This window comes from Meles meles, chromosome 1 (assembly GCF_922984935.1).
Source record: "Meles meles chromosome 1, mMelMel3.1 paternal haplotype, whole genome shotgun sequence".
Taxonomy (NCBI): domain Eukaryota; kingdom Metazoa; phylum Chordata; class Mammalia; order Carnivora; family Mustelidae; genus Meles; species Meles meles.
This window is the reverse complement of record NC_060066.1, coordinates 144,017,209-144,034,800: the sequence shown is the minus strand read 5'-3', so window position 1 is coordinate 144,034,800 and position 17,592 is coordinate 144,017,209. Positions and strand designations below refer to the sequence as shown.

The 17,592-nt window shown below is 35.4% G+C and overlaps 1 protein-coding gene across 1 annotated transcript in view; it reads right to left on the bottom strand.

Moving 5' to 3' along the window:
* COL24A1 (collagen type XXIV alpha 1 chain) overlaps window positions 1-17,592 on the bottom strand; it is a 395,306-nt gene that overhangs the window by 340,053 nt on the left and 37,661 nt on the right. Inside the window, exons 5-6 of the mRNA XM_045980771.1 lie at window positions 16,333-16,386; window positions 13,305-13,358 (exon numbers count right to left, since the gene is read on the bottom strand). Coding sequence (XP_045836727.1) covers window positions 13,305-13,358; window positions 16,333-16,386 — 108 coding nt within the window. The remainder of the gene's footprint in view (window positions 1-13,304; window positions 13,359-16,332; window positions 16,387-17,592) is intronic.

The window sequence follows — 17,592 nt, the reverse complement described above, 5'->3', positions numbered from 1 at the left end:
TAGATGAACAGACAAAGAAGATGTGGAGTGTGGGGGTATGTGTGTGGATGTATATATATAATTTGCAAATGGAATATTATTCAGTCATAAAAAAAGAATTAAATCTTGCCATTTGCGACAATACAGATGAAGGTAGAATATAATGCTAAGCAAAATAAGTCAGTCAGAGAAAGACATATACCATATGACCCTACTCATGTGGAATTTAAGAATAAAAAAAAATGAGCAACAGAAAAGAAAAGAAGAAAAGAAAAAACAAGAATCAGAATCTCAACTATAGAGAACAAACTGGTAGTTATTGGTGGGAGGTAGGTGGGTGGAATGGATGAAATAGGTGATGGGGATTAAAGAGTACACTTCTCATGACGAGCACTGAGTAATATACAGAATTGTTGAACCATTACATTGTACGCTGAAATGAACAGCAGTTTGTTAAGTATACTGCCCCTTGTCCCTTCCTGCCTTTCTTCAGACAATCCTTTATTAATGTCAGCAAAAAAGACCATCAGCATGTTGATATTAACCTAACAGGCAGACAGATATATGACCAACGTCCTGATTGGCATGACTCAGCACACCCTGATTGCTTAAGATAGTTCTGCAAAAGAGCTCATAAAACCCCCTAAACTTAGAAATTCTGAGGCAACCCTCTGAGGTCCCCTCCTTCTCTGGGAGCTTTGTACTACTGCTCAAAAAACTTCTCTTTGCTGCTCATCAATCTTAGTCTAGTCTACCTCTTCATTCTTCGAAGCGACTGACCAAGAACCACGAGCACTAAAGGCAGAGAAATCCTGCCAACACAAGGGCCTACATAATCCCGCTCTGGCTATCTCTGGAACCTATCTTCCAGGATTTACCTCCATCAGCTTATCCTCAAAGACTGTCAAGCAGCCGCCTGCCTCAAGGTTTTTGGACTGACTGGATTATTTTTGCTGTTCTTCAACCCTTTCCTCATCAGGATTGCAAAAATGGTAATTTTAAATTCTAACATGCTTTCCTCATTCCCTAGCTTTTTCTATATAGAGAAAATACCCTTCATCAACTATTTGGTTGTCCTGAGCTTAAATTCTATTAAAAAAGGCAAGATAATTTTATAAGAAAACTTTTTCCTTCCCCTTTTTTTCCTTCTATTTATCATTTTTCAAAATAACGATATTGTAGTATAATAAAAATATATATTTTGTCTTTGTTCTGGCTTCTGGCACAGAGCTCCTAAAACCCTTGGAATTTCCTGAGTTCCACAAGTGTCTTTTGTTATTCATAACAATCCCCTCTGGCCACATCTGAGTTTATGCTAATGAGGTGACTCAGTGTGGTACCCATAGATAGCTTCAGGATGAGGGCTAGTCACAAGAAAGGCAAACAAGTGGCTAGAGGGGGGGAATTTAGGCAGAGTGGGGGAAGGGGAGGGTGAGAGATTGAAACACACAAACTTTTGAACAAAGAGATTCCAAGAGCTTCCAGGTTGGTGAACACATTAATATGCCCGGAAGGTGGCACACCTGGAGAGGGCGCCGAAGTTCTAAGCCCCCACCTTCCCTACCCTGCCCTATATACTCTTTTCCACACAGCTATTCCTGAGTTGTATTCTTTTTTTTTTTTTTTTTTTTTTTTTTTTTTTTCTTTTTTACAGATAGAGAGAGAGAGAGAGAGAGAGATTACAAGTAGGCAGAGCAGCAGCCAGAGAGGGGAGGAAGCAGGCTCCCTGCCAAGCAGAGAGCCCGATACGGGGCTCGATCCCAGAGACCCTGAGATCATGACCTGAGCTGAAGGCAGAGGCTTAACCCACTGAGCCACCCAGGCGCCCCTCTTTTTTTTTTTTAATATTTTATTTATTTATTTGACACAGAGAGAGAGAGAGAGATCACAAGTAGAGCAGCAGGCAGAGAAAGAGGGGGAAGCAGGCTCCCCGCGGAGCAGAGACCCCCCAATGCGGGGCTCGATCCCAGGACCCTGAGACCATGACCCCAGCCGAAGGCAGCGGCCCAACCCACTGAGCCACCCAGGCGCCTCCTGAGTTGTATTCTTTATAATAGACTGAGAAACCTGTTTTCCTGAGTTTGTGAGCTGTTCTAGTACAGTATTAAGCCTGGAGGAGTGGGGGGTTGTGAGAACCCCTGAATTTGTAGTCAGTCAGAGAAACATGAGCAGCCCGGACAACTCCTCTGTGGCTGATGTCTCAAGTATACGCAGTGGAGTCTGACACTAACTCAGAATTGAATACCCAGTTCATGTGAGAGGATTTGATCATTTCAAAGATGTAATTCCTTAGCATCCTCTAAAGGTAACCAGAGAATATTTGTCTGTTTGTACTGAACATCATGATAACTCATGGATTTAGACATACTTGATGGGATTCAATCCACTGCAGTTATTATCCTTAATGAAGTCCATATCACATCACTCTATGGCTAGAAGTCAGCTCCAGAATCCTTCTGACGTGACCCTAATAATCTTTGGTACCCAGAGAGTAGCATTTTTAGTAGAGTTAAGTCATATTTTAACTGAAATCGCAGGCATAGAATCAAAGGAAAGGATCATATTCTTTTGTCTGGTCCTTTATAAGATGGTCCCTTTTTTGACCAGAATAACAGAAGCACCTCAGTCTTCAACATTTTAACATACATTTTAACACTTTCAAAATGCTGGACTGAACATTTTTCATAGCAATTTGATTCAGCAAAAATTCTTAGAATGGGTCAACATCTATGCTCAATACATTTATTTATTCACATGTAAAGAAAATGGGACTTCTAGTTTAGAAGACATGGGGACACTGGGTCAAAATCAGGAATAGAAATAGCACTAAGATTATTCTTTGGGATTCAATATTTACTATTATTAATAACATTTAACTTAATATTACTAATGGGGCATTGTTATTACAGTTTATTAAGGTTAGATAATGCATATAACTGGATTAAACTTGAATTTTTTGTTTTATTGACAAACTTTTTTTTAATCTAATTTAATTTTAAAATGCTTTTTGAGTACAGTTGACACACAATGTTACATTAGTTTCAGATGTACAGTATAATGATTCAACATCTTTTTACATCATGCCACACTTACAAGTGTAACTACCATCTGTCACCATACAATGTTATTATAACATCACTGACTATATTCCTTACGCTGTGCCTTTTGTTCACATGACTTATTCATTCCATTATAGGAAGCCTGTATCTCCAGTTTCCCTGCACTGATTTTGCCCATTCCTCTTCCCCTTGGCAACCATCAGTTTGTTCTCTGTATTTACTTGTCTGATTCTGCTTTTTGTTTATTCATTTGTTTTTTATTTTTTATTTCTTTTAGGCTCCACATGTGGGTGAAATCATATGATATTTGTCTTTCTCAATAACTGGATTAAATTTGAAGGAACTATTGGACTTGACTAAAGTAATATAAACTGTGAATGTTTATGGGAAGGTTTTAAGTTTCCTTTAAGAAGTGTTTTTGGGAGGGGCGCCTGGGTGGCTCAGTGGTTTAAGCCTCTGCCTTCAGCTCAGGTCATGGTCTTGGGGTCCTGAGATCAGGCCTCACACTGGGCTCCCTGCTCAGCAGGAGGCCTGCTTCCCTCCCCCCCCCCCCCCCCACCTGCCTCTCTGCCTGCCTCTCTGGCTACTTGTGATCTCTCTCTTTCTTTCTGTCAAATAAATAAATAAAATCTTAACAACAAAAAAAAAAGAAGTGTTTTTGGGAAAGGAACTATCTTGACTACAAATAGATTGCCTGGTCTAGAATTGTAAGTATATGGTAGGCTAAAGATATAGACTCTGCATTCATTACTCGGGTTTAAAGATCTACTACATAATTAATCATGTGTTTAATTAATAGTAATAAAAATATTCATCACCCTGTAAATAAAGTTCATTAAATAGATAAATATGATAAACTGTGAACCTAGATGGCATTTTGCCAGCAAGAAAAAAAAAGCTATTCTCTCAGGTAAATAAGAAATGGAATTAAACTTTCTTCTTCTTCTCCTTCTCCTTCTTCTTCTTCTTTGTAACAACTTATTTACGCAAAAACACTCTCCAACAAATGATTTGAAGGGAGAGAATATGAAACCTAATCAATCTCAAAACAGCCTATACCCAAAGTTTTTATAAAATCCCTAGTGTACTTGCTTTTATTTTTTTATTCCTTTATTTTAGTCAAGTATATTTTATACACAGTGAAATTCCCTGATTTTAAGTGTTATTGTTTGATGAGTTTTGACAAATGAATATACCACACACCATACTCTTATCAATATATAAAATATTGACATCACCCTAGTAAGTTTCTAAAGGCCCCTTCTCTGTCGGCCTCCATGCCCACAAGAAAAAACTATTGTATTTTCCATTGTTTTCCATGTTCTGGGTGTTCATATACAATGTATTCTCATGTGTTTTGTTTGCTTCTTTCCTTCAGCACAATGTTTCTGAGACTCATTCATGTTGCTACATGTCAGTATTTAGCTCCTTTTTACTGCTGAGTAACATTGTATGGATAAACTAAAAACCTATTGTTAGAAACAAGTTCATTATAGTTTTTTACTTTATTTGTAAATAACTCTGCTATGAAATTCCAGTTAAGTCTCTTCAGATACTATTTCCTTCTTCTTGGGTAAATACTTAGAAATATAATTTCTGAGTCAGAGGGTAGGTTATGTTCAACTTTATAAGAAACTGCCAAACTATATTCTGGGTCCTTATACCACTTTATACTCCCTCTAGCCATGTGTATGGGTTTTAGACGCTCTAGCTCCTTGCCAACATTTAGGGTTTATAGTCTTTTTAATTTTAGCCATTCTGGTGGGTGTGAAGTGGCAATTAATTGTGACCGTATTTGAATTTCCCTTGAATAATGTCAATAATAATAATAATAATAATAATAATAATAATGTCAAGCAGTTTATTGACCATTTTGGAATTCATTTCTTGTAATTTCTCTTAGAAGGTCATTACTTCTACCATTAGTCTCCTGATTTCTGTTAATGAGCTCAATAGTTTTTATTTTGAATCATGTTAGTGTTACTAATGTTGAAAAAAATTGCTATGTAGCCACTAAAATTTTGTGTGGCACTTCATTCTGTTATATAACAATTTAACAACATAGTTCCCAAGGACTACAGATCAGTTTCACTTTTTTTTTTTTTAAGAATTTATTTATTTATTTGACAGAGAGAGAGAGATCACAAGTAGACAGAAAGGCAGGCAGAGAGAGGGGGAAGCAGGCTCCCTGCCGAGCAGAAAGCCCGATGCAGGGCTGGATCCCAGGGTCCATGACCCGAGCCGAAAGCAGAGGCTTAACCACTGAGCCACCTAGGTGCCCTGAGATGAATTTCACTCTTAAAGGAGATTAACTTTATGTGTTATTATCAGTATCCACAGAATAAGCTGGAATGTTGGCATAGACATGTTTTGTTACTATTGTTAAATGAATTCCTAAAGTCTTTAAATTCCATTAGGTTACCCCAACCTCACCCTTCATCCTTTAGGGAGTGTTTTATAAATTAATTATTCACCATTGTGTGAGACAACATGGTGTTTAAGACAGATTCACTTCTGAATATAACTCTACCAGTTATAAATTGTGTTACCTTGGTTAAGTACTAAGCTCCCTATGGATGTTTTCTTCTGTACTAATCTGAATAGTACTTTTAATTCAAACGAACCTGAATGAGATGCCAAACATAAAATAATTGTCAGAGATCAGAAGCTTAAGAAGTACTAGTTCTCCTTCTTTTATGATACCTGTGCCTTGTTACTAATGTGAATTCAGCTTTTTGGTTCAGTTTTAGATTTATTGAGTCCTCAACACATGCTGGGCACTGGGCTAGGAAAAAATGCAAAAATGAGTAAGTTCTGGCCCCTGCATTTAAACAATGAAGGGTTTATTAAGACCAACACATAGTGAGAACTCATTTTGTCTAAAAAGAGATGAGAGCAACCGAGATCAGCTTACACTTCCTGTCCTTTATGATAAATACTAATTTTATTGTAAAAGCAAAACAAAATAAAATTAGTTTTTGCATCAGTCTAGAATATTTTAGCAAAATAAGCTTTATTCTCATGAATTTTAAAATAGCCTTATAAATAAAACCTATTTATATACTGTCTTAAGATATTTTCATTCATAAGAATCACAAGACTCTTTTTGTTTTATTTACCAAATAAGAAGTGTGGTACTTTTAGCAAGTCACATTTCTAATTTGCCTAGTTGCTTCATAAGTAGCTCCTTCAAGAAAAGAAAAATAACATTTTCTTAAGTGTTAACTATATTATACCAGATGTTTTATGTGCTTTAAATCATTTAACTTATATAAGGTACCTTTTGGTTCTAATGACTTTTATAAAGCCCATTAATCCAAATATGTTTGTATAGCGATTCCATTATGTGTTGCATTTCCTATTTCAGTTAAATCTTTCTAAACTGCAATTGCCTTAATTTGCTCTTTCCATAGATTCAACTAACCTCCCTTTGAAATGGACAGATTCTCTCTTGTGCAAGAAACAAGATGACTTTTTAATATACTTTTTGTAGAGGCCAATAACTCTACCTCTGCTATTCCTGCTAAATAATAACTGAGAAAAGAAAATTATTTGGCATTGTCTTCATACTTCAAAATTTCTTGAATTAGAAGAAATCTTTATTCCCTAAAGGAAAATAAATTCTATGATTGCATGTCAAAATCTATCATAAAGACCTTGCACTCTTTATTTTTTGCATTATCTTGAAAACAATTATAGGAAGATTATAAAGTTTGAATGTTCTATTGATCTTGGTTAATTTAAAATTCATGGTAAACATAAATAGGAATTTTTAAAATAAAACCGCACCTGACAAGCTTTATTGGATGCATTTAAGACACAGTAGTAATTTTTTTTTAATTTTTTTTTAATTTTATTTATTTGACAGACAGAGATCTCAAGTAGTTGGAGAGGCAGGCAAAGAGAGAGAGAGGAGGAAGCAGGCTTCCTGCTGAGCAGAGAGCCCGATGTGGGGCTCGATGCCAGGACCCTGGGACCATGACCTGAGCCAAAGGTAGAGGCTTAACCCACTGAGCCTTCCAGGTGCCCCAACACAGTAGTAATTTTTAACACCTGTCATAAATCTAATGTCTTCTGCAAATATGTGCAATTAAAATGAATCATGGTCAGTTTTGGCTATTTTGGACATAATCATCAAATTATTAAGTTAAATATAAATTAAAGACTAATTCCAGCTTATAAAATTAAGTCCTTAAGAAGTCTAATTAGTTGCTTACAAATTAAAAGTAGGGCTTTTTAAATTCCCTCATATATGATCACATAAAAATATTTTATTGGTGAAAATATATCCACACTACTAAATATAATATTAAAACTTTGAGATCCAGGAGAGCCTGGGTGACTTAGTCGGCTAAGCATCTGCCTTCAGCTCAGGTCATCATCCCAGGGTCTGGGATCAAGTCCCACATGAGGCTCTCTGCTCATCAGGGAGCCTGCTTCTCCCTCTCCCTCTGCCTGCCACTATGCCTACTTGTGATCTCTCTCTCTTTCTCAAATAAATAAATAAAGTCTTAAAAAAAAAACACTTGAGATTCAAATTTTTATCTATCCTAGATCATTTTACCAAAAACACAATATACACTGTTTTTAATCTTGAGAAAATAATAATTTTTAATGCAGAGTTTTTCATTTTCTCAAATGTTTCCTCTCTAAATATACACATTTTATTTTTTTTATTTTTTAAGATTTTATTTATTTATTTGAGAAAGAAAATGTAAGAGCATAAGCAGAGGGGCAGAGGGAGAAGTAGGAGCAGACTCCCCACAGAGCAGGGAGCCTAATGCGAGGCTTGATCCAAGGACCCTGAGATCATGACCTGAGCTGAAGGCAGATGCTTAACTGATTGAGTCACACAGGCACCTCTAAATATACACAGTTTAAAACTTTAATTAAATCAAATACTTTTCACTATCTCTATCTTTATCTCCTTCCCTTATTCTCCATATTACTCATTTGTTTGTTTTGAGTACCTAATTATTACTGACTGAGATAGGGAAAGGTGGGGGGGAGAATAAAGTCATGTGGAAATTCCCCTCGCAAGTTCTCTCTCTTCCTTCATATTTTTATGGATGAGGTAGTGAGTAGGACTATAATCTCCCTGGAACTTCAGCCCCATGAAGAAATGTGAGCTGGGCCCTTATAGCTACTTGAAACTTTTACTAGTCTAAATATCTTTGAAATCCCCAAATAAAGTTTAAAGGGCTAGGAAATCACAAATTTAAAAACAAATTTCTAATTTATTTAGAAGTTGTCTGTTTTAGAGCCTGGGTAGCTCAGTCAGTTAAGTGTCTGCCTTTGGCTTAGGTCGTGGCCTAGGGTTCTAAGGATCAAGCTCCAGAGTGGGCTCTCTGCTCAGAAGGGAGTCTGCTTCTCCCTCTCCCTCTCTAATCATTCTCTTGCTCTCTCTCCCTCAAATAAATAAATAAAATAAAATAAAAATAAGTTCTCTGTCTTTTCTCTCATTGTTACACATCTAGTTGACAGAATTACAAAAGCAGCAAGAAAAAACAACTTGTTCTGTACAAGGAAACTGCCATAAGACTAATAGCAAATTTTTCAGCAGAAGCTTTGCAGACCAGAAGAAAGAGGCATGATATATCCAAACTGCTCAAAGGGGGGGAAAAAACCCAAGAATACTCTGCTGGTAAGATTATCATTCAGGATTGAAGGAGAGATAGTTTTACAGACAAGCAAAAGCTAAAGGAGTTCATTACTACTAAATTGGCCTTATAAGAAATGTTACAAGGACTTCTTTAAGCTGAAAAGAAAGAGCATTAATTGATAACGAGAAAACAAATGAGAGTATAAATCTCACTGGTAAATATATAGAAAGGTAGTTGATTATTATAAAACTTCTATGCAGGTTAAAAGACAAAAGTAGTAAAAATAACTATAATAGTGAGTTAAGGGACACATGAAATAAAGATATAAAATGTGACATCAAAAAATAAGATGTAGGAGGGAGTAAAAATGTAGACTTTTAGAATTTGACCAAATTTCAGTTGCTATCAACTTCAAATAGACTGTTTTATATATGAACATGTATATGATGTTACACATGAGCCTTATGTTAAGCAAAAAGCAAAATCCGATATAGATATACTAAAGACAGTAAGAATGGAATCTAAGCATAATACTAAATAAAGTCATAAAAGCACAAGAGAAGAGAGCAAGAGAAGAAGAAAGAAACAGAGAGGAGCTACAAAAACAGTCAGAAAACAACAACAGGCAACAAGTACATACCTATCAGTAATTCCTTTAAATGTAAGTGGACTAAATACTCTAATCAAAAGACACAGAGTAGCTAAATGGACAAATAAACAAGACCTATCTATATGCTGCCTATAAGAGACTCACTTCAGATATAAAAACCACCCAAAATCTAGAGGCAAAGGGATGGAAAAAGTCATTCCATGCAGATGGAATCCAGAAGAAAGCTGGGGGAGCTGCACTTATATCAGACAAAATAGACTAAAACAAAGGCTATAATAAAAAACAAAGATGGGCATTACATAACGATTAAGGGGTCACTCCAACAAAAGGATATATATTTGTAAATCTTTATGTACCCAACATAGGAGCATTCATACATATAAAACAAATACAATAATAATAGGAGACATTAATATCCCATTTACATCAATGGATAGACCATCCATATGAAAAATCAATATGGAAACACTGGCCTTGCCTTCAGTGACACATTAGACCAGATAGACTAAACAAATTTATACAAAACATTCTATCCAAAAGCAGCAGGACATATATTTTTCTCAGTGCACATGGAACATTCTCTAGCACAGATCATATATGTTAGTCACTAATCAGGTCTCAATAAGTTTAAGACTGAAATAATACCAAGTATCTTTTCTGATCACAGTGATATGAAACTAAAAATCAATTAGAAGATGAAAACTGAAAAAACAAACAAACAAGTATATAGAGATTAAACAATGTGCTACTGAATAACCAATGTGTCAATAAAGAAGTCAAAGGAGAACTTTTTAAAATACCATGAAAATGGAAATACAACTTATCAAAATCTTTGGGATGTAGCAAAATCAGTTCTAAGAGGAAAGTTCATAGTGATAAAAGCTTACCCCAAAAATCAAGAAAAATCTCAAACAATCTAACTATATACTTCAAGGAACTAGGAAAAAAAAAAAAAAAGACCAATGAACTAAGAGCTGGTTCTTTGAAAAGATAAACAAAATTGACAAAACTTTAGATAGACTCAAAAAACAGGATTCAAATAAATAAAATAAAATAAAAAGATTTACAACAGATACCACAAAAATACAAAGGATTATAAAGACGACTATGAAAAATTACATATAAAGAAGTTGGCCAGCCAAGAAGAAATGGATAAATTCCTAGAAACATACAATCTTTTAAGACAGAATAATGAAGAAATAAAAATTTGAGTAGGCTGATTACTAGTAAGGAGATTAAAGGAGTAATCAAAAACCTCCCAACAAACAAGATTCTAGGTCTTACACCTTCCTTGGTAAATTTTACCAAATATTTAAAGAAGAGTTAATGCCAATGCTTCTCAAACTCTTCCAAAAAAACAGAAGACAAGAGAATGCTTCCTAACTCATTTTACAAGGATACCACAAAAAAAGAAAACTACAGACTGATATCCCTGATAAACACAGATGCAAAATCCTTAACAAAATAGTAGTGAACTAAATTCAACAATAGATTAAGAGGATCATCAAGTGCGATTTAGTCCAAGGATGCAAGGATGGTTCAACATCTACAAATCAATCAAAATGATACACCACATTAACAAAATGAAGGATAAAAATGATCTCAATAGATACAGAGAAAGCATTTGACAAATGGATTCAACATCCATTTATGATAAAACCTCTCAACAAAGTGGATATAGAGGGGATGTACCTCAGCATAATAAAGGCCATATATGATAAGCCCACAGCTAACATCATACTAAATGGTAAAAAGCTAAAAGCCTTTCCTTTAAGATCAGGAACAAGGTAAGGATGCTCACTCCTACTACTTTTATTCAACTGAGTATTAGAAGTCCTCGCCATAGTAATTAGGCAAGAAAAAGAAAGAAAATACATCCAAATTGGAACAGAAGAAGTAAAACTATTTGAAGATGACATTATAGAATTAATAAATTCAGTAAAGTTACAGGGTAAAAAATCAACATACAAAAATCTATTGCATTTCTATAAACTAACAACTATCAGAGAAATTTTTAAAATCCCACTTATAATTGCATCAAAAAGAATGAAATCTAGGAATAAATTTAACCAAGAAGGTTAAAACCTTGTATGCTGAAAACTGTAAGACATTAACAAAAGAAACTGAAGACACAAATAACTGTAAGATATTCTATGCTAATGGAATAGAATAATTAGTATTAAAATATCCATATTACCCAAAGCAATCTATAGACTCAATGTAATCTCTATCAAAATTCCAATGGCACATTTCACAAAGATAGAAGAAATAATCTTCAAATGTGTATGGAAACACAAAAGACCATGAATAGCCAAAGCAATCTTGAGAAGAACAACGAAGCTGGAGGCTTCGTGCTCCCTGATTTCAAACTATATTACAAAACTATAATAATGAAAACAATATGGTACTAACACAAAAAGACTCACACAGATCAATGGAACAGAATAAAGAGCCCAGAAATAAACCCATATATATGGCCAATTAACTTTCAACAAAAGAGGCAAGAATATACAACAGGGAAAAGACAGTTTCTTTAATAAATAGTGTTGGGAAAACTGGACAGCTATATGCAAAAGAATGAAATTAGACTATTATACTATACATAAAAATAAGCTCAAAATGAGTTAAAGACTTTAATTTAAGACCTGAAACCATAAAACTTCTAGTAGAAAACATAGCCAGTAAGCTCCTTGACATCATTCTTGGCAATGATTTTTTTAGATCTGACTCCAAAAGTAAAGGCAACAAAAGCAAAAATAAACAAGTGATAATACAGCAAATTGAAAAGCTTCAGAAAAGAAAATTATCATAAAAATGAAAAGGCATTACTGAATTGGAGAAAATATTTGCAAACTATGTATCCAAACTCATACAAGTCAACATCAAAACAAAACAACTGATTAAGAAATGGACAGAGGGTCTGAATAGGCACTTTTTCCAAGAAATGCAAATGGCAAACATGAAAAAGTGCTCAATATCATGAGTCATCAGAGAAATGCAAATCAAGACCACAATGACTTGTCACTTCACACCTGCTGGAATGGTTATTATCAAAAAGACAAGAAATAACTAGTGTTGGTGAAGACTGGTAAAGATGTGGAGAACAGGGAACCCATGTGTACTGCTGGAAGGAATGTAAATTGGTATAACCACAAATGGAAAACAGTATGGAGTTTTGTCAAAAAATTAAAAAAAACTTCTAGTTATAAGATAAATAAGTTAAGGAGATGAAAAATACAGCATAGGGAATATAGTCAATCATATAAAATAAAAAGTGATCCAACAATTCTAATTCTGGGTATTTTATCATAAAAAGACAAAAACACTAATTCATCAACATATATGCACCCTTGTATTTACTGCATCATTATTTACAATAGCCAAGATATGAAAAGAACCTAAGTGTCCATCAATGATTGAAAGGACAAAAGATGTGGTGTAAACACACACACACACACACACACACACACACACACACACACACACATAACACGCACATAATGGACTATTACTCAGCCATAAAAAAATAAAATTTTGCCATTTGTGACAACATGGATGGACCTTGAGGGCATTAGGCTAAGTGAAATAAGTGAGACAGAGAAATACAAATATTGCATGATCTCACTTAAATGTGGAATTTTAAAGACAAAACAGATGAACAAATAAAACAAAATTTATGTATTCAGAGAACAGAGTAGTGGCTGCAGGGGCAGAGGGGGGTACACACTTCCAATTGTGAAATAAATAGGGGATATGATGTGTGGCATGGTGATCACAGTCAATGGTACTGCATACATATTTGAAGGTTGCCAGGAGAATGGATCATGAACATTTTCATCATCGGAAAAAAATTTTTTGTAACTTCTAACAGTGATGGATAGTGGCTGGACTTACAGTGGTGATCATTTGCAGTATGTACAAGTGTCAAATCATTATGTTATATACTTGAAACTAGTATAATGTTTATGTCAACTACATCTCAATTTTAAAAAATTAAGGACCTTCTTTAATAATGTCAGGAAAATAATGTGATACTCACTAGTCTTCACTCACCTTTGGACCTGGCAATCCAGGTAACCCAGGATTTCCATGTGGCCCTGGTGTGCCCTGCAAATAGTAAAAAGGTCAGATCACTCTTAGAACAGATCCAGATACAAATAATAGGCAATAAACAATGTTTATTGCAACGTTCAAATATTCCATAGCATAATTTCATTAAAATGAAGGGGACCTTCCCCCCCCTCCCCACACACAAAGTTCTTTATCTTTTCCTAGATGTTGGATATTTCACTCTTGGACAAGAGATCTACACTAATTATAGAGGAAGACTGTATTTTCCATCTTTTGATTCAAAACACTGCCTTGAGATGCTTACTTCCTTTATTTTTCACCCCTATCTCCAGCCATATTGCATAATGCTACTTCTAAAAGCTGTGCAGAGTAAGAAGCCTAAAAATAAGAAAGTGCAAATATTTAATCTTCTGTTAGCATGTGTTAACCCTTTCTGCACTTGGGGTTTTATTTATGCCATTATGTATGCCTTAAAGACTTAGTTCATTTCACTTTGCCTCCGTACAGCTGCGCAAATCATTCTTCAAGTGTCAGCTAAGATCCCACCTCATTTTTTTTTTTTAAGATTTTATTTATTTGACAGAGAGAGACACAGCAAGAGAGGGAACGCAAGCAGGGAGAGTGGGAGAAGGGAGAAGCAGGCTTCCTGCAGAGCAGAGAGCCCAATGTGGGGCTCCATCCCAGGACCCTGCGATCATGACCTGCGTCGAGGGCAGGCGCTTAACAACTGAGCCACCCACGTGCCCCCCACCTCGCTTTTATTTTTTTTTTAAGATTTTATTTATTTATTTGACAGACAGAGATCACAAGTAGGCAGAGAGGCAGCAGAGAGAGAAAGGGAAGCAGGCTCCCTGCTGAGCAGACAGCCTGATGCGGGGCTCGATCCCAGGACCCTAGGATCATGACCTGAGTCCAAGGCAGAAGCTTTAACCCACTGAGCCACCTCATTTTTAAATCCTAGCTACACTGTCATAAAGTGATTTCTCTTTCCTACTAACTTCCATAGAAATTGCTGCCTGGAAAATTCATTTGAAATTAATTTTATATGCCTTAAGACATTTCTTACACTGTTTAATCTGTTCTTTAAGTATTTTATTGCTACTTTTACTATCTTATGACAAGTGCCATTTAGTTCTAGGATTTTTTTGAAAAGGGACTGTTTTTCATATTACCAGTATAGCACTTGGAACATATTAGATACTCAATAAATATTTGTCAATAATTGCTTCTATTTACCAACTATGCATAGATAACTGTGCTAATGCTTTATATTTCCTATTACCTATTTACAAATGAAGAAACTTAAGCTCATGGGACCAGCAAGTAGAAGAACTGAGATTCACCTCCAGAAAGTCTTTCCGGTGACCCCTATATTCACCTGAGTTTGGTACCCACTTCTGGGCTCTTCAGCCATACTTCTAGGTTGGCATATAACATATAGTTAATAATTACTTATTTTTCGGCCTTTTCAATTCTGAATTGATAGAGCATTGTGTTTCAGAAAGGAGAGAGGCATCGGCAATGGCAATACTGGCAGTATATCTAGCAAAATCAAAACTGAGGAATAAAGATGAGATGTTATGACACATGCCATTTATAACCTTTAAAAAGTAAATTTCAATAAAATAGGTGGAAAGATTATGGAGATTTACAAATGAGTTATTGGTGGAGATGTAGGGCAATGGCATAAACTATTATTTTACAAAGCTCAATAGCACAATGGTGAGCTAGGAGCATAACTTTAGGAAAAATTAATGTCAGTGAAAGTTTGAGGTTTTTTTTTTTAAGGATAATTTGTTAGTTGTTGCCAAATGAGACAAAATCTAGGGAGAAAAAAATAAACAGTTGCAAGTTTAAAGATAAATAATGGAATGAGAATAAAATTGGGCACACAAATGGGATAATTATTCTTGAGAAGAGGAATACTGTTCCTTCCTTAAAGAAAGGATTAGACAAATTTTTAAAAAAAGATAAAAATTAGAGAAGGAAACTGCTGCATCATGAGAATAGTTGGAGCCTCAGACGTTGAAGGTTATGCTGTGGGGAACAGCCTCCATGGTGGAAAGGGAATGGAATTAGAGCAGAAAGAGATCCAGTTCCTCAGAAAAGTAGGACCCAGACAGAGAGTGAGGAAGATAGAAGTGGTGCGCCAACTACGGGAGGCGGAGTGGGAGTGTTCATGAGAGACTCTGAGAGGAATGTGATAGGTCATCAAGCAGGGAGAAATAAACCAAATGCTGAACAACTACCACCAGTGAGCGTTCCTCTAGGGCCTCATACAGACAAGAGTTTGTTGTGAATATGGACGACTCACAGTAATATTTCAGGATGATTTTTCATTATATTGTTTGTATGACAGATAAAAATCAGGATAGAAAGAAAGTGGATTGTCCATGGCATACGCATTTGTCTTTGTAACAGTCATAATTCCTTTTCTGGCTCTTAGAAGAATTCCTGTTAGTAAAAGTCCACATTGATTTTTTTCAGTTTCAAAAGAAATGAATTTTAACACGGCAGTAAATCTTTTTTGGACCTGTGTAATGTGAGAAACTACTGCTGATCCTTAAGGCAGCTTTTTCCTCAGGACAATTATTTTTCTAGTCCGTAGTTCCAGCATTTTCCACTATATAATCCAGGAAAGTACTATTTTAAGGCAGCCCACTCCTCTTCATTTCCCAAAGCAAATGAACCCCACCTTGAACTATCAACTACCGATGAGATCACTTTGTAACGAAGAATAATGTTACAAGTAGCCCTAGAAGAGCCACTAATCTACAAATTTGATAATCCTTCTTGGGCATGTTCACAGAGAACGCTTTGGCTCGGTGTTTACTCTCAAATAAACAAACTGCACATGTTCCCGAGTTTCTCTTGAATTGGCAAAGGTAGGGCTATGTTTGAACATCCAGGCAGGTTTCCAAAGGAAGTACATACTGTACAATACTAGGAAGAACATACTGCAAAGTTACTAATTCTAACAGCAAGTGGGACATGGAGCCCATTTACTTACCCGTGGACCTCTCTTTCCTGATGGACCTGGGATACCTGCTGGACCTGGTGGACCCTTGGAAAACAAATGTCGAGATGTTAGACACTGTAACAGACACACCTTTTCTCAAAAATCTCATTAAGATTCCCATACTAGGGCTTTTTTTTCAGTCCCCAGTTCCCAGCTGATGATGATTTTAAAGTAACATGAATCCCTTCACCCTAATCAGCAGGGGTGAGAGTTGAAACTCAAGTGTCCTCTTTAATCTGGCCAGAAATGGCAGCAGGAAGTCTGTGACTTATGGTTACAGCCACTGTATCTGGTTTTTACAGGGACCATAACTAGTAGTTTTGTGGGTAATTTTTACCTAACTTTACTTTTACTACTGAAGGCGGAATTCAATTTAGGGTTTGGAGACCGACAAATACAGGTTTTTCCAAACACATTTCAAAAGACTTGCCCTAAAAAATTAAAGCACTGACCGTATTATGTTCTTTTAAAAGACTTATAGGAAGAATCTGTGTAATGTGTTAAATTGTTATAATGAGATCCTTCTAGTATATTCAGTAATAAATCTGCCTTACACCAAATACGGCATACCCGGAGGTCAGTAAGAGACTTAAATAGTTTGCAAAACAAAGTAGGAGAGCAAAAATTGATCCATTTTAAAGTGTTCTGAGTTCTTTAAATGTGACTCACTAAATATATCAAATAAGAAATAGGAAATTACTACTTTACTTCCTCATGTAATGCTTTCTATCACCTTTTTTACTTTAACAATCAACTGGGGCAGAATGAATGTTCATTTGGGATATGGTTAACACATTCATTCATCCATTCATCTTTCATTCACTTGTTACTGAGCACTCTGCTGACATGAAATTATTCTTCATGTCTTTAGACCATATACATCTCCCATTTTACAAATATTCATTCAATATAGTCTTCAAAATAGTATGAACATTGAAATTAGACATACCAAAGTTAAAGTACTAGCCCTCTCATTAACAAGTAGCATGACGTAATGGGCCTCATTTTAATCAGCCATTTTTTCTCATTTCTCATTCTTGATGTTAACTACTCTTTGAAATTTTCTTCTTTTATTTATATTACAGTCATTTTGAGGTTTTGTAATGTTCTTTACATATTTCGAAATGTCCATTTTCCTTTAATTGTATTTTTTCCTCTCTTATCCCCTAACTTGATAAAAACCTTTCATGTATTTCCTAATATTGAGAGATAAGTACTATTTCTATTCAACCTCAGACTGAGGGCATGCTC